The following is a 22,590-nucleotide window of genomic DNA, read 5'->3' as shown; positions in this document are numbered from 1 at the left end:
GGCAGGTACAATTCAAAGAAATTCAATACTATCAACCTCTTATCATTACTTTCCTTTCCCAAGTCTTGAAAGCATATGGATTAATTTTTATCGTGAGTTAGAGACAAAGCCTTCTTAGAATGTTAATAATCTGACAACTTCTTATCTAAGCTGTGTAAAGCAGCTCAAAAGCCAATAGTGTTTTATAGAACACACATGTCTCCCTCCTTGGCGAAGAAGACACTACCTTAAAGATTTCCCTTTCACAAAAATCAAAATACATTTTAAAGCTCTGATTTATCTTCTAGTTAACCAACAAAAACTGAATCAACATGAAAAGATAAACATTGTGAATATTTTTGCACTGAGAACTATCAAAAACATGAGGATGCATTTAGATTTTTGCTCATCCACAAAAGGGGCATAGGCCTATGTTCTAAAATAAGAAAAACTAGAGGCAGTGTTTAGAAAAGCATACTCCATAATCCTTGTTGAAATTAGCAATTTAAATTTGCTGTATGAGGTTACAAATGCACAAATCACAGAGATTTGAGAATTTACATAGTTTAAATGTAAAAGAAGGCCATAGGTTGAAAATAATGACTGTGTGTTTCAGTATTAACTAAAATATGCAATCCGTGATCATAATTTATTTGTTTTACAAATGCATTTGGGGGCTATATTCTTTCAATTCATCTGTGACAAACCATGAAATTCAATATTGCTTCACCATGACGAATCCATGAAATTTGTCAACTTTGTTCCTGGTTTTCACAAGGCTTTTTTTCTGAGATGAACTGACCCATTGAACTGAGAACACACCAACTTTCTCATCTATGGTAAATCAGTTTATTTCACTAGAATTTATTAGGGACTTCAAATTTAAACTTTTTATATTATAAGCCGTTTATATATAATTTCAACCTTATGGTGGTTTACTCACTGTTCTGCTCTCTAAAAGAGTTCTCTGCTTCTAAAACAAGTTCTCAGCTTGTTTTGCAAGAAGAAAGAATCTTCTAGTAATGGCTATACTTCAAGCTGAAGTAGGGAGACTGAAAATGAAGTTGTTAATTATTCTTAGACTGTAGATCATGTAAGTCTGAGAATACATTCAGAATAAAAATGTGCACATCAGCCTAATCAAAGAAAAATTCTGCTTAATTTTTAACCTAAATAAAAAATTATGGAAACTTTTACTATTCAATAAAGTAAGAATATATGATATAGTCTTTTATTATAGAAAGAAACATTGGAGAGGTATTTTTAATTTCACTTTAAATGGATATGAAAAATCATGTTAAAGAAGTAGTGATTTTGTTGGTTGTGTACACTCTAGAAATTTGTTCCCTAAAGTCTGCTCATAAGGTCTATCCAAAGTTTATGATATTATCCATAGAATCAAGCTAACTTGCAATTAAAAGTAGATTGAAATTTTTATATTTTTACTAACTTTATTTTGTAAGAAAAATATTGTATTTTTCCAATACAAACACCTATCTGCTTATACTTACCATTATTATTTATTACAGTCTATGCCAGATCTATTGAAAATTTGAGGCCATTAAATCCCTTTCAGATTTGAGCACATTTAGATTTAAAAAAATATTTATTAAAATTAGATCCAATTATAATATATAAAAAATGAAAACTACTGAGGCCCAGTTCCAGGGGATCTGACAACTACTGGACTCACAGGACCAGCACCCATCTGTGTACAACATATATACATAATTAAAAATGAGTCTTTAGAAAGTTAAAGGTATTTTACACACACACACACACACACACACACACACACACACACACACACACACCCCTGTGAAAAGTACTCCCTGGCATGACTGTGGAAGTTCATCACCGCAGCACTAGGAAGACTGAAATAAAAAAATTTTATCTTTGATATCAGCAAGAATGTTTCAAAAGACAGAAAATCAAAAAGGTGAAGCTTAAAATATATTAACTGAATGGGACCTACAGACACAAAACACACCTGAGTGACTAAATAGATTTGAGCATTGGTTCATGTTCAGTTTATAAAACATTCCAATTTATGATATTGAGAATATACTTCAGAGTACTTAATTGGTATTTAATATAGAGTCCAATAAGCAAGTATGACAGTAACTCAGTTAAACAAAATGTATTTGATACTTACTTATATAATTCTGTTAATGGTGATGTCAAAATTGCTAATGTTGTGAAGAGATTGTTGCAATGAATATGGATTTTAAAAATTTTATGGTGGTTATACTTATGAGGATTCAAAATTTCCTGTTCAGAGGTACAAACTGACCACAACATTTTCTCAGTACATATTAAGATTGCTGTGATATCAAGTCTATTGGAAAGAGAGAGAAAAAATCATGTTAAATAAAATAGTGATTTTGCTTGGCATATACATTTTAATCTGTGTCTTTTATAAGCTTATGAAGGAATGGAAAGAGATGGCTGGATATCAGAGATATCTACATAGATATACCCAGACCAAGAAGCACCAAAACCACCATTGAATGCCTATGGATGGCCCCTAATGTCATTACTTTTAGGAATGGCAAGAGCTGCAATGGGGTTCTAACAATGTTTTGATTTTTAATAAAATTGTTTTAATATTTTTTGAGAACTTCATAATGAATGCTGCATAAAAATAATCCCTGCACCTCCCTCCTGCTCCAATTTCTCCTGTGTTCCCTCACAAATTTATGATTTCCTCTTTAATAATTGTTATATAGGGAATATTTTGTTAAAAATATTTGCTTTGTACTATCAGAATTCTCTTCCTGAAGCTCAAGAGCTAGTCTTGAAATTACTGTGAGCAAAATAGGAGCTGGTTGATAATAAAATGTGCTATTGCATATACACATGCAGGTACCCACGCACGCACACACGTACAGATTGTAGGTCAATATTTAACAGCAGAACATGTATCCATCTCATCCACAAGTAACTCTTCAGAAATAAGTCATAAGGTCACGTAACGTGTTCTCCCTGAGAAAGGGAGGTAAGAAGGCATGACAAACAAGCACAAATTGAAATGCCTAAATACTCAGAAATTCCTAAAGTTACGTTTATTTGTGAAAGAAGACTGCATTATTTATCTTACTCTCATAAATATTTTATTTTTATTGCCCATGTGGGTTTTTTTGTTTAAATTTTAAGTACATTTTATTGTAATCAATACACACTAATTTTACGTATTTTTGAATTCCAATATTTCAATCCATGAATATAATATGTAAAATATGTGTGTTTGTGTGTAATGTATAACACATGCACAAGTCATATATATGTTATATGAAGACTAGTATAATAACTAATGCTAATTATAACATTAGAAAGCTTTAATTTTAGCTTTATTTACTTGAAATTGTTTATAGTTTCTAGTCCAAGATACACACACACACACACACACACACATTTTGATTTCTACAATAATACTTTTGTATTAACCTTTCAAATATAAATATCCTTATATTTTATATAGAAGAATTAGAAACAATAATTCTAAGTTTGCATAATACTTTTGTCCAATCATTTATAACATAAGCCAAAGTCTCTATAATACTACAAATTAATTGAATATATTACTTATTTCATATTCTAAGAGTAAATCCAAATTTGATTTTACAAATATCTCATAATGATGGGCCACATAACAGCCAAAAGTGATTTATGGTGCATTAGAAAGAGAAGGTATTCTTTCCTCTAAAAAGGAATTTTATACCCATTCTTCAAAGTTCCACTATTTTTTAGTTCAATTTATTTTTAAACAGTTTGATCATTCTAAACAGCCTGTACAAAATACCACAGTTACGAAACACTGTGGGAGGACCTAAATGCCCTTCAAATCACAGTGTGCTTTACACAGTGGCGTGCTCTACACAGTGGCGTGCTCTACACAGTGGCGTGCTCTACACAGTGGCGTGCTTTACACAGTGGTGTGCTTTACACAGTGGTGTGCTCTACACAGTGGCGTGCTCTACACAGTGGTGTGGTCTACACAGTGGTGTGCTCTACACAGTGGTGTGCTCTACACAGTGGCGTGCTCTACACAGTGGCGTGCTTTACACAGTGGTGTGCTTTACACAGTGGTGTGCTCTACACAGTGGTGTGCTCTACACAGTGGTGTGGTCTACACAGTGGTGTGCTCTACACAGTGGTGTGCTCTACACAGTGGGGTGCTCTACACAGTGGGGTGCTCTACACAGTGGTGTGGTCTACACAGTGGCGTGCTCTACACAGTGGCGTGCTCTACACAGTGCTGTGCTCTACACAGTGGCGTGCTCTACACAGTGCTGTGCTTTACACAGTGCTGTGTTCTACACAGTGGGGTGCTCTACACAGTGGTGTGCTTTACACAACAGTGTGCTTTACACAGTGTGCTTTATTAAGAACATGATTTTAGGAAATGAGTCCTCCTGCCAAAAGTAAAGACAAAAGGAAGTCTCTGATGTCTGTGGGATCCTTCTAAACTACATCTGAAAATATTATTTCATACATCAACCCAGGCTTAAACAGTATAGACCATGTGTATAGAAAACGAAAGGCTGCTTCCACTTTGCTCACTGTCGTTATTAAGCTTGTTTGTATTACGTTCACTATCAAAACACTAGAATTAAACTTTAATTCAATCTTTTATTTAAAACCTAGTGTCTTTTGCTTCTCATTTTCTACAATTTCCCATTTTCTTCAGTTGGCTTTCAGTAATATACAGAGGGGCAAAAGTGAAAACGAAGGGAAAGCCAGGACAATATGTTTATTGTTTGTTTTGTCCAGAAAGGGTTTCTCTGTGTAGCCCTTGATGTCCTGGAGTGTGCTTTGTAAACCAGGTTGTCCTCAAACTCCGAGATCTGCCTGACTCTGCGTCCCAAGTGCTGGAATTAAACATGTGACCCACGTATGGGTTTTAACAAAAGTAGGCACTCCGTTGGAAAATAAGTACAGCAAATAAGTAAAAAAAAATGCTAAAATGCCTTGGTTGCCTGGGAGCGGGAGTCAACCTCATGTCTTCACTATAGCTTAGCTGCTGATTGCTGTGCGATGCTACAGGGTCTTAATTTGCTTTTATCTTACTGTGTATATTTGACCTAGTCACACACGGAAACATTTCCCACAAGCAAAGGTGCTCGCATGCAACTATAAGGTCTAGGTGCAGGGATATCTTTCAGATCCAAGATCTACTTTCCTACCTCCGTGACTCAGATTTAAGGACGGGTACCTCTCTTCTCAGAGATTACAAGTGCACCAAACACATGTGTTTTGTCTCGAGCACGAAAACCACATTCTGCTTTACAAGTTGATCCCAGTCTCCTTGCAAAGCAGCATGTTTTATTACCTTATCTGTGCAGTTCTCCTAGGACTGGGGTGGGCCCGAGCATATCTGGAGGCAAGTAGACCCAAGGATTTCTCCAGCAGCTCGGCTAGAATCTCCTGGGCCAGCTTAGGGGGCAATATGGTCCAGAGATCGTGATGCAGAGCCCAGCTGAAGTAATGCCACATCTGGATGGCGAAGGAACATCTTTCCCCCTGGCAAAATCACCACACATTAAACAACAGTAATAACATCTTCCAAAATGTCAGTGTTCTTCCTATGAACCTAATTAGTTCAGGCTGAAAGGAAATCATCAGAGAGTCTGCCATACAAGATGACCAAGAAAGGTTTAGACAGGATGCTAAACATCCTATTGACAAATTAACATATGCTTTATTCCAACTGTGAGTCAGTTATTCTAGTGTATATCCAGACCACAAGCACTCAGCCTAGCACATTCTTGAATCACCAGGTCCTGGCCGGCCTTCTAAAATGTATTTTTAAGTATCAGCTTTGTGGCTGTTTAACAAGTCATATTGATCTCTGAAGTTAAAATCTGTGTGGATTGTTCATGAAGGTACATTTCTGAGACAATTAGTATTATTGAGTTAATTTTACAATTCTTTCAGATTCTGTATTCTCATGGAACAAGAGGACTGAAAACAATATGTGCATTAAATGTTGGGCACATTCCCAAAACCAAATGTGGTGCTTAACTACTGAAGAGTACATCAGGCTGTTTCATCAACGGCGCTTTAAGAATAGGTTATACTAGCAATAAATAAACAGTAATCTAATTTTCCATTTTGTAAAGTCTAGGCCCATATTATCATCATTTAACATTTTTACATACTTTCAAGGTGTCAAATTCTCATTTCCCCCATTCCTCCAAAGACCTTGTCTATGTGCTAGCTTTTGCCTGACGTCAGAAGGAACCAACAGTGGCCAGGCCAAAAGGAGCAGGTAGGAAGAGAAGGAAAGGACTCGGACTCACGGCAAGCACCAATTAGTAATATGCTCTTGGGGATATGTGACAGCTGTTTGACCTCATCTCCTCAAACCCAACCAAAAGCTTATCTGAAATAGGAAGGATAGAATGGGTTCTTCAAATTTAATTTGATTATATTAATATATCAAAACATAAGGCATTAAGTTTTCCTATTTCATACCTAAATATTTCTCTTTTGCAATGTGCTGTGTCCACTAGCATAGTTTTCAAATACATGTTATCTAAGAAATACCTGCTGCTGCCTGGTGAGATGGGTCTCCGCATCCAAGTGCTGGACTGGCTAGGGAGGGAAGATTGATGTAAGCTTGAAGCCAGGCTGAGCTACTTAACAAGTTCCAGGCCCCTCTGTGTTACAAAATAAAATCCTGCCTCATAAAACAGGCAAGAAAAGCACACTGTTCTCATAACCCCAAGTTTACTAGCTTCTCGTGCAGGCATTTCTTCACATGGCATTATTTTGAAAGTTACATTGGTTACTACAATATTGTAGTCATTAAAACAATAGTGATCGATTTTCAGAAACGAACTACTATACTTTGTGTAAGAAACTTGGACTTGAAAGTATTAGAGTTAAGTTCAAACAGAAAGGGACTTTGAGTAGGTGGTTTCTGACTTCCCAGTTAGATGAGCTAAAAACTACTTAAAGAGTAAGAAAGCAAACTTAATTCTCCATTTGGTTTGTGGAATGATGTACGAACTCTTGTCACACTAAGAGAGGAGTCTCAAAGCTTGATTTACTCAAATGTTGTAAGTGAAAGGAACCTTGAGTCCAGCTAATGCTGGCACTGGCTAATGCTGGCACTGGCTAATGCTGGCACTGGCAGTGGGGAATGTGGCTGATATCAGTGTGATCAGCAAGACTTGCCATGATTTTAAAAACAGAAAACCAGTTCATAATTATTCTTTAGCACAGAGATTTGTTTTCTGCTCAAAACGTACTACATATATTTTAAAAACTATAAAGTGTTTCATGCTTCTATGGAGGTCTCATTAAAACACTCTTTGTTTTAGTAATTCATCCTAAACAAAGACAATTTCAATATGGGTGTATAAGCAGCAGGGGTTCTGTTAAACTAAATATGACTTTATCTTTTGACCTGTTTCCCTGCTTGTTGTCACTTCAAAAGTATTCTGTAGTAAACATCTGTCATTGTAAACCCATTATAATGTAAACAGATGTGAGCATTTGCTTAAAGTATATATCAGGAAACAAGCATCTGGGCTTTATTGTGGAAGCCACTCAACATTATCTCTGAACAGATAATTCTTTACTCTTTGACTATTGGAAAACACGAGTTACGAAAATCGAGCATCTGTCAACTACACAGACATCTTAATGTTAGACATGCCATCTCAGTACCCACTGTGCCAGCTGAGCAACGCTTCAATGCAAAGGGCCTGGCTCTCTGCAGCCTGCAGCCTGATGTGTTTAGAATAGAGCAATTCATGTGTCTACTTTACTTTCTATCATAAAGCATGAACTAGCATCACTCCCTAGCTTGTAGCTTCTTTCTGTTTTCTCTACTTTGCTGTGTGCACGTGGGCATCAGTTTCTCTGAGATCCCTGTCCAACCCTTCATTTCCAATCAGCCATGCATCATCTTGCTTTTCCTCATATAGTCCTTTTCCCCAAATCAGCTGACATGGCAGAGGAGGAAAAAAATGAGTTGATAAGTGAGACACGACCATGTCAGGTACACCACTTGACAAAACAGTTTAAAACCGAGGCTATTTTCTGAACCATCTTATTTTTGGTAAATGGAAAACAGGATCACTTTCTTTTCCCTCTACACACAAAGAACAACCATTAACTGCAATTAAATTGTAACTACTGACCACGTAAGTATAAGGAAGATCACGTACTATGTAATCACAGAGTAGTAGTCTCTTTATTTCTGTCTTTGAAGCTAAAGCCTTGTCATAAGATCTAATAAGAGCTGTGTGTTTGTTATGTGGTAATTTTTTTGTAAATACTCAGTAAGTCAATAACAGGTTCTCAACACATACACTTATTATTTACAGGGCACAACTGTTCTAGTCTTTGATTTGCATAAGAGGAAACAAATATACTGAGTATGTGACAAAGTAATATCCATTCCTTGCTGAAAACATCATACAAAATTGTTCATTAGTACCTGTAGACATATTGAAAGAGTCTGAAACAGGATCGCTCGCCTTTCTGTCTCTATGTTTATGTCAAGGCAAGAAGAGTGTGCAAGGCTGCCAGGAGAGGGAGAGCATCTTTACCTCAGGTGCCAGCTGCACTGTTGCTCCTCTGTCTTTCACTCTGCTCACTGCTACCACTAATGTCTGAAGTCTACTGAGTTTGGAAAATGATGTATGGAGGCTCTTGCAAAGAGGAAAAGTCCCTGGGAAGGGCTTTAAGGAGAGAAGAGACGGCCTGAGGAGAACGGGACCTTCTTTAAGAGTTTCTTATTAGTGGTTTTTCTGTCTTAACGGCACCTATGATATCTCAGTCACAAATACTGCCTATGCCAAGGAATGGCAAGAGTGATTGCTGATAAAAAGCCCACTCTCCTTTTCTACTCATTCCACAGTGGCACAGACAATTAAAAAAAAAGAAAAAAAGGAAGACCGTAAGATGTTACTCAGAAGAAAGGGTGCGATGTAAAAGCTAAGAAAGTCATTGAAACTTTTAAAGCTCAAAAAATTTTAAAGATACATAAATATTTTACACTTGCACGGAATTAATTTCAAATATTATGTAGTCTATGTATAATCTGTGGGATATTGTGAAAAAGAAACTAGTGAAGACCGACTGTGAAAATTTTAATTGATTTTCAGTACGAAAATATTGGGGATTATTTGGCTATCATTCGATAGATGTTTGGGATTTCAAAATAAGCTGAATGAAAATAGTGAAATTCAGAATGGTGAGACGCATCTTAAATGTGCTCTTGATGAGAAGTAAAAAGTAAACGTAACCGTAAGGCTGCTTCATAATAAGCATTTAGCAAACGGGATGGAAATACACACCGAGGCAAGGTGCAAGGACATGTGGAACCGGTAGCGTGGGAGAGACACAAAGGATACAGCCAGTCTTGTTATCTCTGAGTTATCATTGAATCTCATTATGCCCTGGTTCAGACAGTGCTGCAATCCTGCAACTCAAATTAAGTTATTTTTACTTTTAAGCAGAAGGGAAGTTCTGATGTCTAATTTATTTCAGGTTTCTAAAGACAGTGTTTTTCCTAAATACAAATTCAATATTTAAAAAATATTATCCTAACAGGCTTCGTGTTTTAGTAATATGGAGCTCGTGTTTCTAATTAGCCAGAAAGCAGGTAGGCAGTAAAACATATTTGTGTAAAAAGGCCGAATAGTAAACTTAGCTTCACACCTCATAAAAAGCTTTGTAGTCCTCCCAGTGGTGGCTCTCGGCATCCTGTAAAATGCTCGTAGCACAAACTCTGATGCAGTAGTCCGTAAGCTGAAACTGTACAGTGCTGATGAATTCCTGATATCGCTGGACAGGCACCAGGAATATGGGTCTGTTCAGAGGGAATGATCAAAGAGACAGAGATTTAAGGCCTGTGCAGTAGGAGGTAACAACCCCCAGCACTACAAATGGTTTTCATTATTAGATATCAGTCATTCATTTCCTCCCAAAGCTGAAGGCTGAATCCACATTCACTTTCCCAAAAGAAAAGAGGGTGGGGGGAGCCTGCCTTTGTTTTGCAAGTCCTTTGAAACGTACATCTGCTGTTCTACAAATATGCACTTCAACTGCAGACAAACTGTATTTTGTCAATACATCATTCAAAACTAAAAGTCTTCTTCGTAAGCCTATTATTAGAGATCAGTGCGTTATTTAGGCATTAGGTTATCATTGTTACTGGAGAACAACATACACTTGTCAGAATGAACTGTTCTAAAGCTGTCACACAACTCATACACACTACTTTTTAAAAATTGTAATTTTGTAGATGCCAATTATCTTATGAACTGTTTTAGAATAGTCTACTGAAATGAAGTTATTTCTGCCATATTTTGTTTATAAATTCAAGTATGAATCACAACATCTGACGACTTATGAGAATTAAAGAAAAAACATAACTGTATCCTACACCGAGCCAAACTTCTTTCACTTTTATCTTCAGCTATTTATATCACACTTCTGCCTCTCATAGCTTCAGAGACTGGAGGTTCAATAGAGAATTGAGAATAGATTCTTGGGTTGCCCTGGACTGGCAAGTCCTCATTGCTCATTTCAAGGAGCCATAGTAAGCTTTACAAAATTCGTGTGTGACTGAAAAGACCACTTGATAGCACCCGTGGCAATTTTTATCTCTATACAGAAAACATATTGTATTTTTAGACTACTAGTGCATGAGAATTAAGATTGGCAGATGCTTCCTCTTCAAATATTATGGATAGTTTCTTACTAAATAGATGTCCTGCAGTATGTTTACACAGGCACAGCATAGATTGAAATGCATTTATTTACTCTGGCAGTTCCTACCAGCCTGCTGGACTGGAAGCAGAAGCAAGAAGTGAGGATTTCACGAATGTTTATATGCAGGACAGAAACCAGTTTGATTTTCCTTTTCTATGTGGTCAATGTAATGTACATTAGGAAAAGGATCGGGTAAAATTTAGTCTTGGCATAACTTTGTGCACGTCTCCAGTAGAGATTGCCTTTGCTAGTACCTACACGTTTGTTTAATAGGACTCATATTGGACCTTTGAAACATTTCCTAATAAAGATGAAAATAATCCACCACTATTTTGTGCTCCTCAGTGATAGTTGTCAACATTTAAATTCTGTGAAATCTGAAGAGTGTGTTTCCTTAAGCATGAACATCAAATTCATTTAGAGACACTCACTTCTTAGCTGTCTCTTTCATCAGATTATCGTAGTGCATGAACCACTGTGAGATATACACTGCCGAGGACAGGATGATGTGCAGGTTCTTCAGAGGTGCTCTGGAAGGAACCTCCGTGCCTCTCTCCCGCAGTCTTTCCAGGACAGCTGTTGCCACTTTACAGCAGGCCTCCACCAGGTTCCCTCTAATTTCCTGAGGAGAATCATCTCGGCATGCCAGGGCCAGTGGAAGCATTGTATCAAGCTTTTCCATAATGTCAGAACAAAACTAGGTAGAAATAAATGTGGCACTGAGTTATTTGTATTCTGACAGCAGTATGTAATTTATATACAATGGAGCCAAATTCCTAAATAATGAATTTGGCATCAAACATAAATATAATGACGCAGCTTTACAGCAATCATTTTCTGAGTTGTAGAAAGTTAAATATTTCATGTCAAACAAGGAAATACCAAAATGATGTCTCTCTATATATAACCTTCAAACCTTATGCTCACCAGACAGACATTATGAAAAACTCACGAGCCAGCTTTACATGACAATATTTCCATGTGTAATCAGCAGAACTCAAAATAATATGCATTCTTGATATTAATTTCACTTACTCTTGAATGTCATCTAATTTTCTTCACCTACATTTCCACGTATAAACATTTTACTAAACAATACATAGAATTATTAGTTTGGCCTAAACAGTCCAGAAGCAACAGGAACGATCTCGTGTAACCTTCTTATGGCTAAGGAGCCAGCGTATTTCCGAAGTTTTGTGTCTGTTTTTGCTATTAATGTGTATTGGTCTCTTTGATGGGAAGGGGGCTGAAGGCACAGTCTTGCCTCTAGCCAGCAGGGCTTCCCAGGAAGGGTTATGGAACCTCAGGGTGACAAGAGGAGATGACAGAAGAGCTCTTACAAACACCCACCACTGACTGCCCAGTTCACATGGGTTTACTGCAGAGTATCCGGACTGAATTGCTCTGTGTCTCCTTGGCAGGTTCTAGTAACTTTCAAAACAGAACAGGATATTCATAAAGGTGGAAAGATTTTTAAAACTCCCCATAACACAAGCTGGTAACCCTTTTACCTCTTAAACTTCTCCGCAATCATTCCAGCTCTGCCAGCACTTCCCAACTCACTGAGAACCCTTTCAGGTTGCCTCAGAATAGAGACACAGGTTCTTTTGGTAGTTCTGTACTATAGACACCAGAGAAGAAAATCAACAGTGGACTGGGGACCATGTACTTTCCATATGGCTGCTTTTACAATTCTTATGTTTACAAAAAGGAAGAGATTAAATATGAAGTAATGCCTTGGTAGGGCACAGCAGTTTAAAGAGATCTCATCTGATACTTGCCTTGGCGACTCTCTTTGGTTGTTCCTCCTCTGGAAATATGTGACCTTCTGGCCAATGTTGTGGGACATTTATAAGATTCATAGTGTAGCTTGCAGCTGAAGTCCTTTCAGTTTGTTCCTGTTGGAGAACTTTTGTGACAAAACCTTCAATGGCGGCTGATATGCAGTGTGCTATGGCAAGAGATACTTGTTTAAATGAATTTCTCCAGCCAAACTCTAGTAAAGTAGCCTGAAATATAAATATATAAAATCATATTCATTTAAATGAGGAACAAATTTTTCAATAGTTATAGATATAAAGTAAGTACTTTCATTCAACATATTGAATACAGGTATCCACTGATATACTCTCAAAGCTATTCTTACAACCTGGAGAATGTTACCTGGTGAATGATGCAATATACAAAACCATGTGCGTTCTTTATACACAGCAATATACTGACATTTCATTTTAATTCCTCTATGGATTTAATCAAAGACCCTTTTCAAAATTTAATCTTTTAAGTATAGTTCAATAAAACTATCTTCAACGTGAGCTGAAAGCTACAGTTACAACCTATCACATAAAACAACCTTTAAATTCAATACATTTAATAAACTCTAGGTTAGAGTTTTATAACCTTTTTACAGTTTACTGTTAACAAGAATTGCAACATAAGTTCGTATTCAATATTCAATCTTTGATTTTTTTTTAGTGTATGGATTATAGATAAACTAAAAAAGGAAAACAGCAATAAAAATTTCTCAGAGAAAACAGACATTGCGCCTTTCTAGGTCTTTAACTTGCTTAGAATTTTACTGATTCTCTCTGTGGACAAAGGGGTGTGCACTACTAGTTTCATTCCAAGCAACAAGGACTTAATGTGGTCTGTATTGCACTGTTTGTAGAAAGACCATCGCTGATACCACAACCACTCTTTTCTTGAGTGATTTCATAGTCCATTTTCATATGCAGCTCCTTCACATGGCGTTTCTTCTTTGTACTTTATTTTATATTTTAACGTTTCTGTCCAATATAGTTTGATCATATTCTTTCTACCCCACCTCAAGACCTGTCTACCCACAGAACTTCATGTTGTCTCTCGTGCTTAAAACAACACAACAAAAAATGCATGTCATAATCTTGATGTCCTACTTGGCTTTCATTACTATGATAATGTACTATGAGCAAATGCAACTTGGGGGTGGGAAGGTTTATTTGGCTTACACATACCAATCACAGTTAATGATTGAGGGAAGTCTGAGCAAGAACCTGGAGACCATAAGCATTAACCACGATAGGGTGTTGCTTACTGTCTTGCTCTCCATAGCTTGCTCAAGTCAGTTTTTTATTCAATCTAGGACCAGAATTGGCACCACCCACAATGGGATGTGTTCTCCAACATCAATCATCAACCAAGAAAATACCTCACAGACTCACCTACAGGTCCATCTGATGAAAGCAGTTCTTCAGTTAGAGATCCCTCTTCACAGAATGAATACCTTAGCTTATCAAGTTGATAAAAACTAATTGGTACACTTGTTTTAGTTTTGCTTTAAGTCTTGGTCTCATGTGAAAAATATCTGTGAATGTAAATGTCTTCCAAATTCCGTAATATAGTCTAGAATTCTAGAACTATACATAGTAAGCAGATTACATCTGTGCTTAGAAATCAAGCTCCATTCTAGCATACCACATTGGTAGTGACTTGTCACCTACCCCAGTGACAGAAGACTATGGGCTTGGGATTAAATGGCTCAGCAGTTGAGTGCTTAAATGCTCTTCCAGAGGACCAGAGTTCAGTTCCCAAAACATGTCAGGTAACTCCCACTGCCAGTTAACTCCAGTCCCAGTAATCCAGTGCTCTGATTTCTGGCCTTCTCTGGCACCTGCACCTATGTGTACGTAACACTCCCGTACTTACAGACATACACAGTAAAACTAATAAAAATAATTTTAAGGTAGATCCTGTGCCCTATATCTCTGACTGAATCTTTGATTTCTTTGATATTAGATATTTTAGTTGAACTAGATGGTTTCTATGGCAACTTTCAGTCTGAAAATGCTGAGCTCTGGACTTGTGAGAGGGCAAATGGCCTTGCTATGCAAGCCTGAGGACCTCAGCTTGATGCCCGAAGCCCATAGTGCAAGGAGAGAAGAGATTGCTGAACATCATCCTCTGACCACCACTGCAACCGTGGCATGTATGCATCTTCACTTGCTCTCACATGCATGGACATGCACACATACACAATAATAAGTGCCAATCAACCTGTGAATCACAGAGATCAAAATCATTATCCTAATTTATCATATGTATATCCAATCCAACAAAAATTTAAAACATTTTTACAACTATAGGAAATAATAAGTATGCTTTATTTATTGCTCATGAGTCTACAACTCAGTATTCAAAATAACAGCTCTTGTTTTACTATGTCAAAATGTAACTATATATGTATGTGTGTGTATATATATATATATATATATACTGTCTAAATATTATTTGATGATCCTTTATCAACATACAGCAGAAAGCAATCTCTCAATTTTATTTGAGAACAATTAAGCAATACCTTAATCTCTTTGTTTATATGTAAAGGTCAGAGGACAACTTTCAGGAATCTGGTTTTTCCTTCCACCTTGGATGCAGACATCAAACTTAGGGTATTAGAGATGGAAAAATTACAGCCTGTGACATAACAGTAACTTGTTGAGGCATATTTATGACAAAAAATGTTAAAGGAAACTACCTCTGTAAAAAATAAAAAGAAACAAAGGGCCCTAGTTTGTTTTCTTGCTCCTTTCTCTATTGAAGCACAAATATTCATTAAAATCTCTTGTACATTCTTGGTAAAATTGGCCACTGATTGCTATGGATAGAGTCCCTTTCTCCACACTTTCTTCTGCTTGTGCATAGGGCTTTCTTTTCTATGCAAATTGAATGTGACTGTAATCTGCTCCTCCACATGAATTCCCCTTTCACATATAAGAAACAAAGACATAAATCACTGCTCTTACAAAGAAAACTGAAAACCTTTACACAGTGAAGCCATCTTCAAAAAGCCTATTTGTTTTCATGAAAGATTGCTTATTTCTTCTCTTCCCATCTGATATTTGGCATCACACACATTCCACTTAAAATAAAGAACATTTGTTAGTTAATCCAAGAAAACAACGAGGAACTGAGTGCCTTTCTCTTGAGTGCACAACAGTTAGGAATTACTAAATCCTATCTTCTATTAGCTAATGCTAGATTCATGCTGAGTTTATTGATGCTCTGTTGTGGTTGACGCTTTCTGAACTGGGGAAGTGTTATAAACTACACAGACGCTGGTCTTTTAAAATATTTCCACTGTGTATTACTAAGGATTAAGTGAGAAAGCAGAAACCACTCAAAGAATTTCAAAAGGAAGAATAAAATGGTGACAGTTATGGTTATATGTTATGTAAGTGGTTCTCAACCTGTAGGTCAGTACCCCTTTGGGGTTGCATATCAGAGATTTATATTAAAATTCATGATGAAGAATTAAAATTTCAAAAAGTTAGGACATGCCTGAGAGGGTGTTAGAGATAGGACTTGCCAAACCAGCTATCAGCCCCAAGGACATTGACCATCTGTAGCCACCCCCTCCCCTTCCTTTACCCCCCTGAGTGAGATGAGCCACCCTACCTGCCTGCCGAGCTGCTAGAGAGCACGTACACCTTGCTGATGTAATTTCGTGCCGAAAGTAACTGTGCACCATTTGAACTGACCAATCATGTGTAACCGCGCGAATGCCCCTATATAAACCCCCGAGTTTGGAAGCTCGGGGTCGATTCCTCTGTCTCCTGTGTGGGATACGTATCGACCCGGGATCCCGCTAATAGGGAGCTCATTAATAAAAGCTACCTCCTGCTGTTACATCAAGATGGCTACTCATGATTCCTGGGGGCACCCCATCCCACGATTGGAGTGAGAGACGCGGCTCCCCGTTTACGCTCTTTCAATGACAGTAGCACAATTTCAGTTATGAAGTAGCCACAAAATAATTTTATGGTTGGGGGTCACCATAATGACATGAGGAAGAACATTAGAGGGTTGGAGCCTTAGTAAGAACCACTGCTCTCTAGGCACATGATTGCACATGTGCTCCCAGAAGGCACTCTTGTTTGGGAGGCTCTGAAAATGATAGAAAGTAGGGCACAGTAGGACCAAGTAGGTTCTTAAGAACATGCTTTTGGGTCATACTGATTTGGGATGCTTCTTGTCCCACTCTCTGCCTCCAGTTTGTCACAGTGCTGTGAGCAGCCACCTCAGGCTCCTGCATAGCTGCTTCCAGTGTCCTGCTACTCCTACCCCCATGATGGGATGAAATCTGAAACCATAAAACAAGCTCATTCTTCCTTTCTTGATTAAATTCCTTCTGTCAGGTATTTTGTTACACTGATGCAAATGTAAAGGAATACTGGAGAGACTAAGCAGAAACTGTGAAGCACAACTCAGCGGGGAATCCCAATCACTCCTAGGACTGCAAAAAGGAGAAAAAAGTGCTGTGCTTTAAGAGAAGAAGCTTGTCAACAGAAGCCAAAGTAAGGCACAGCTGCCTAATAGGTCTGCAGTCATATGCAGAATGTGGTGTGACCAGAGTGCAACACCAAGAGTCACAACACTCCAGGGGCTCACACAGGTGAGGTGCAGGACATTCCATATCCCTCCTGAAACTTCTGCACTCCAATATTTTATCAATACTTGTAATTTTACAGGCATTACTACAATCCAGAAAGCAAAACAGTCTGGTAGATATGATTATCTTTTCAATGTGAACCTGTGGTTCACATTCTCAGCAAATAGGTTCTGAGCCAAGATGGGAACAAAAATTCCCTGACTCCTGTTTTTACACCATTCCATGAAACTGACTGCAAGAGAACAATGACCCAACTTGGCTTTTGCAGACAGTGTTTTTAGCTTGTTAGCGTGTATCACTTGCACACATTCATGGGCTGTGTAATGTGGTCCTCAGAGCCTTACCCACGGTGTTTTAATCATGTCCACTGTCCCTCATCCTGTCTTCCCCCCCTCACTTTACTCATTAGTCTTGTCAAGTCTCCTCTAATTGAGAATCCACACTTTGAGAGAAAATGTCTATTTGTCTTTCTGAGTCTTGCTTACTCATTTGATATAATAATTGTTCACTCCATACAAATTGAGTAAACAAACAAAGATCAGGTCGAAAGTCATGTCCTTTCAGCCTATTGTCTTCACTTTCTTACATTTCAACAACTCTGTATCTACGATGCATACACATATTTTGGTTTTATGAATGAATAAATATATTGCATATATATCCCACATTGTTTTTATCCACCCATCCAACTGAGAGATACCTAGGCCAACTCTATAACTTGGCTCCTGTTAATGGAGACAGAAAATGAGTAAGTAGCTCTCTGTAATGCGTGATGACTTAGACTCCTCCTTGTGTATACCAAAGAGGGCACAGGAAACTCAGATAGATACATTTATCTTTTTACTTTTTGGAGGCAACTCCACACTCATCTCCATTGTGGCTGACATAACTAAAATCCCCACTAACAGTGTATAAGGATTATTTTCCCAACACCCTTATCAGCATCTGTTGTTTAGTTACTTGACAATAGTACTTCTGGATTTTTGCCTAAAACTTCTGAGGAAATTTCAATCAAGATTATTTTGAGGAAAAAGAGATACTTTGATTCACAACAGACCCACAGAAAGGCAATCATATGTAAATAAAACTTCTCACCTCTTTTACTGGTAATGATGGCTCTGGTGGAGGATTGTTTTCCTTTGCTATATGCATTTCTGCCATGACTGCCTTATTAGGTTTCTCCAATATTCCTAAGGAAAGAGAAGGAAACAAATACAAGGGCAATAATTAAAAACAAAAGAAGGAAGGAAGGAAGGAAGGAAGGAAGGAAGGAAGGAAGAATAACAGTGTTGTAGAGATGACTAAGTCATTAAGAACACTTAGTGCTCTTCCAGAAGACCCAGATTCTGCTCCCAGCACCTACTTCAGGCAGTTCAAAACTACCTCTAACTCTAGCTCTCTCTGGTCATTGGCCTGCATGCCTCCCAGGCACTGCATTCATGGGATGCACATACATATACCATGGCATACACAATATATATTAAATAAATAAATCTCGTTTAAAAAGAACCAAATATTTTAGATGTGATTCACACATAAATTGTATAGAAAAGCACATACACTGTAGATATATACACATAAGCATATACATATGTGGATACATAGAGAATATAGTCAATAAGATGCAGGTTAGTGGCAGTATTACAATTATACAGGCATATACAGGATACAGATTCCTTTCAATATACAACTTAATGAAATGTATATGCTAACTACTTTATTATTTGGCACACATGCATATAAATTTGCACAAATAAAGATCATTTGTCTCAGTGTAGCTGAATTGTAAAGTTCCAGATCTAGTGACTATCTCCAACAAATAATCTGGTGGGCCTGCAAGATGTTATAGCAAGTAAAGGCCCTGCCTAATGACCTGAGTCACATAGAGAATGAACTCTGGAAAATCGACTCTTACATCTTATCTCATGTGTGCTGTGGCACATACACACCCATACACCCAGAAACACACACAGAGACACAAAAAATGTAACACAAATGCAAAAATTAAGTAAGTTGGAGAGGAACTGAAAGACACCCAATGTTGACTTGTAGCCTCTAACTGCATATAAAAACATACACATGGATCTGCACACGTGTGCGTACACAGAAATACAAACACATATCTTCATCATTAACATCATCATTAAAAAACAAAATGCAAAGAAAAATAACAGTAGTACGAGAAAAGGTATGTTTTGAGTAATTACTGATGATGGTTAATTTGAAAAACACTGAAACAGATATGACATAATCACTAACTCTTTAAACGGAACTCTTTTGCAATGTTATGTTTTATAATAAAGAAACTCACTTCTTCCCATGGTGGAAGAAGAGACCTTCAAAAAGTGGTAAATAATAATAAAAAACGTTCCATTTTAACATCAAGATTGTATTAATCATAGTTTAATTAAATGAATAATTTAGCACTTACATTTGTGTGGCTTGGAATTAGCATAGGATAATAAATTGCATACTATAATCCAAGTGTTCTTTAGCATTTAAGGGATTTTTAACAATTAGTTTTTCTGTATTTTCTAAGTAAACCACATTGGCGGCTTTTTTCCGTAAAAATTTGACCAATAAATTCATTTAATAGATGGGTGGCATTTTCCTCCTTAATGTGGCTCTTTTAATTTAATTATGAATATTTAATTAATAATGATTAATTAAGAAAGCACATAAGAAACTTACCTTCCAGCTAGAGCAGTGCAAGTATAAGGCACTTAAATTTGCCATAACCTCATGGTAACAGGTGAAGTACAGAACACCTAAATGTTAATCACTGGAAATCCAATTAAATTATGTGTAACAAAGGAAAATGCTTCAGCATGTTTAGCAAACATAAATATGCTTAGCATATAGATTTATCAAGTTGTACATTTATAGCAACTCTGGAACTTGTATATGTCTGCATCACTCTAATACTGGCATTGATCTACATCTTACTGAACACATCCTTATGTATTCATATATTTATATGTTTATGAATATATATGTACTGTGTGTGCAGTTATCCCCACACAGTTTTAACCTGTACATGTCAATTACATCTACAACGGTTGACTATTTTTCCCTTAAGATTTATTCTTTCAAGGCACGTGTATATGTGTTCCAAAGTGTATGTATGCATATCACATGCATGCAGGACCTGCCAAGGACAGAAGAGGGCAGTGGACTCCCTGGAACTGGAGTTACTAGCTGTTTTGAGCTTTTCAAAGTGGGTGCTAGGAACCGAGCTGAGGTCTTCTGAGAGAGGAGCAAGTGCTCTTAATGACTGAGTCACTTTGCTAGCCCTAGTTGGTTCCTTTGTCGTCAATGATTATGAATTTGTTTCTTCTCTTTGCTCAGAAAATGTTTCTGAATTTTCTTGTTTGTTAATAAACAGAACATTTGTATAGGATGATAACAGTTTTTTATTTTAATATAGGAATATAGGTAGATGCCGTTGTTTCCAGAAGGTGGACTGGTAGAAAAAAGATTTGATTTAATCTTGAGTATACATCCTTTTGTTTGCTCAAAAACTTTATGGTATGCATATAGTATTATTCAAACTACTTTGTCTGACTATTCAACAGAAGAAGCTCATAAAACTAACTGATTTTAAGATGTATTTACTCTTGAAGAATAATAGTACCTTGAAGTATAACCTTTGCATATCTTTTTTTTGGAAATAACTATCTGCCATTGTTGAGCTACAGTTCAAGTCTTAGGAAAAAGTTGATTACCTTGTATCTAACAGTAACTCCAGCATTCATTACATTTATTCAATAAACAAAGTGCTCAGGCAGTAGAAACTATCTGCTTATCTTCAAAACAAGAAGAATATAATATTCCTAAGCCTTTTTTGCTGGTGTATAACTCTGGATTGAGTAACATTCCAGTACTTATATTAATCTTTAAAATACAATATCCCAAATTAAAACACCTTTAAATAGCTTAACTTTAAGTGCAAAAGTAAGCGAGGTCAGTTTTAGGCAGAATTTATCATACTGGGTAAACATTAATAGAATATTTCAGGGAAACGGCATTGCAGCATTTTTATATTTCTTTGTAATTCAACTGGTCTGTTTCAAAACTTGGTAAAATAAAATTGTATAGGTTCTGTGAACAACTGGGGAATTATTGTACCTACTTAAAATAATTAAAAATTCTGTACATACTTCATTGTCTACTTTTGGTTCACCCTGTGAAAACATAGTTATTTGCATGAGATCAACAGTGGCCACTCCAAGCATATCCTAGATTGCGAACCTCAGAAGAATGCAGAGGGTCACAAGCGTGTCAGCTGCTCACCAGCAGCTCCTACAGTGTTCTCTGTGGTTCACTTTACACTTCTGGCTAGTTTGCACACTGCCGCTTTGCTTTCTTTCCCAGGGACTGGAGGTTGGCAGTACTTCTCTGTGACATCCACTTTCACACCCAAATTGGTCTTCATAGGTTCCCATTGTGTGTACTTCAAAGCAACTTGCCTTGTTGGCAGCTCTAAGTGGGAAGTGAAAGTCTTTCTTTTCTTCACTGCTCTTTTCTGGCTCACAAGCAACCTCCCACCAAAAGCTGAATCTGTAGAAGAGACTACATCCAAGAGATAATACCATAACAAAGTATGAAGAGAAGCCCAGGTGGCCACCTTGCAAATTTCCAATGTGGAAGCCTTCGACCTCTCTGCCCAAGAAACAGCTAAAGTCCTAGAGTAATGAGCTTTAGAAACCCTAGGAGCCTCTTTACCTTAACTACATACGCCTCCCTAATACAATCCCTTAACCATCTAGCTAAGGAACTCTTAGAAGCCATTTGACCCCTCTTAAGACCCCCTAAGAGTACAAACAATCTTTCAGAAGATCTGAAATCTTTGATTCTTCTGAGCAAACCCTAAGTGTTCTTCTCACATCCAATTGAAGCAGCCATTGCGCTTTGTCCTGGCTGGGACTAAAGAGAAACCAGGACCAAGAAGCCTCCTGGTTTAGATAAATCTCAGATGCCACCTTTGGAAAAATTGAGGAACTGCCCCGAGAACTACTTAATTCTGAAGAAGCATCAGAAATGCCCCCCCAAACTAAACCCATAAAATACCATCCCACAAAAGACGCTGTATGACTGCACTGAAGCACAGGCAAATGATGTGCTATCACTTTCTAAATGACGGAGTGAGGAAACCTGCAAATGTCACCAAACAAAAACAGGTAAGTACAAGCACAAAGTTTTTATTTCTCATAAAAGATTTCTCTTGTATCTACAAAATCTCTTATTCATGTTCAGACTACTAAGAGAGCTGTCAATTTGGCTAAGTCTGTAATGTAACAGTAAACATTAAAGTAGAAAGTAAATGTTTGGTTGATTTATTTATTTATTTATTATTTATTTATTTATTATGATGTCAAACATGTGGATATGTTTAAACCATCTGAGCAACGGAGAAAAACCTTTGCTCTCTTCGCACTGTTTGGATTAAA

The 22,590-nt window shown here is 37.2% G+C and overlaps 1 protein-coding gene across 21 annotated transcripts in view; it reads right to left on the bottom strand.

Moving 5' to 3' along the window:
- The window catches only part of Kiaa0825 (KIAA0825 homolog), a 561,052-nt gene that overhangs the window by 404,029 nt on the left and 134,433 nt on the right, over positions 1-22,590 (bottom strand). For 17 of the 21 annotated variants that reach the window (XM_017591153.3, XM_017591158.3, XM_017591156.3 and 14 more), the window contains 6 exons: positions 18,236-18,330; positions 12,495-12,722; positions 11,145-11,410; positions 9,658-9,808; positions 5,312-5,502; positions 2,135-2,317 (listed from right to left, as the gene is read on the bottom strand). In XM_017591153.3, coding sequence (XP_017446642.1) covers positions 2,135-2,317; positions 5,312-5,502; positions 9,658-9,808; positions 11,145-11,410; positions 12,495-12,722; positions 18,236-18,330 — 1,114 coding nt within the window. Of the gene's footprint in view, positions 1-922; positions 1,032-2,134; positions 2,318-5,311; positions 5,503-9,293; positions 9,419-9,657; positions 9,809-11,144; positions 11,411-12,494; positions 12,723-18,235; positions 18,331-22,590 lie in introns of those variants that run through there. The other 4 variants (XR_005501450.2, XR_005501452.2, XM_063281463.1 and 1 more) reach the window with 4 other exon arrangements.

Source organism: Rattus norvegicus, chromosome 2 (assembly GCF_036323735.1).
Source record: "Rattus norvegicus strain BN/NHsdMcwi chromosome 2, GRCr8, whole genome shotgun sequence".
Lineage (NCBI taxonomy): Eukaryota > Metazoa > Chordata > Mammalia > Rodentia > Muridae > Rattus > Rattus norvegicus.
This window is presented reverse-complemented; position numbering and strand designations above follow the sequence as displayed.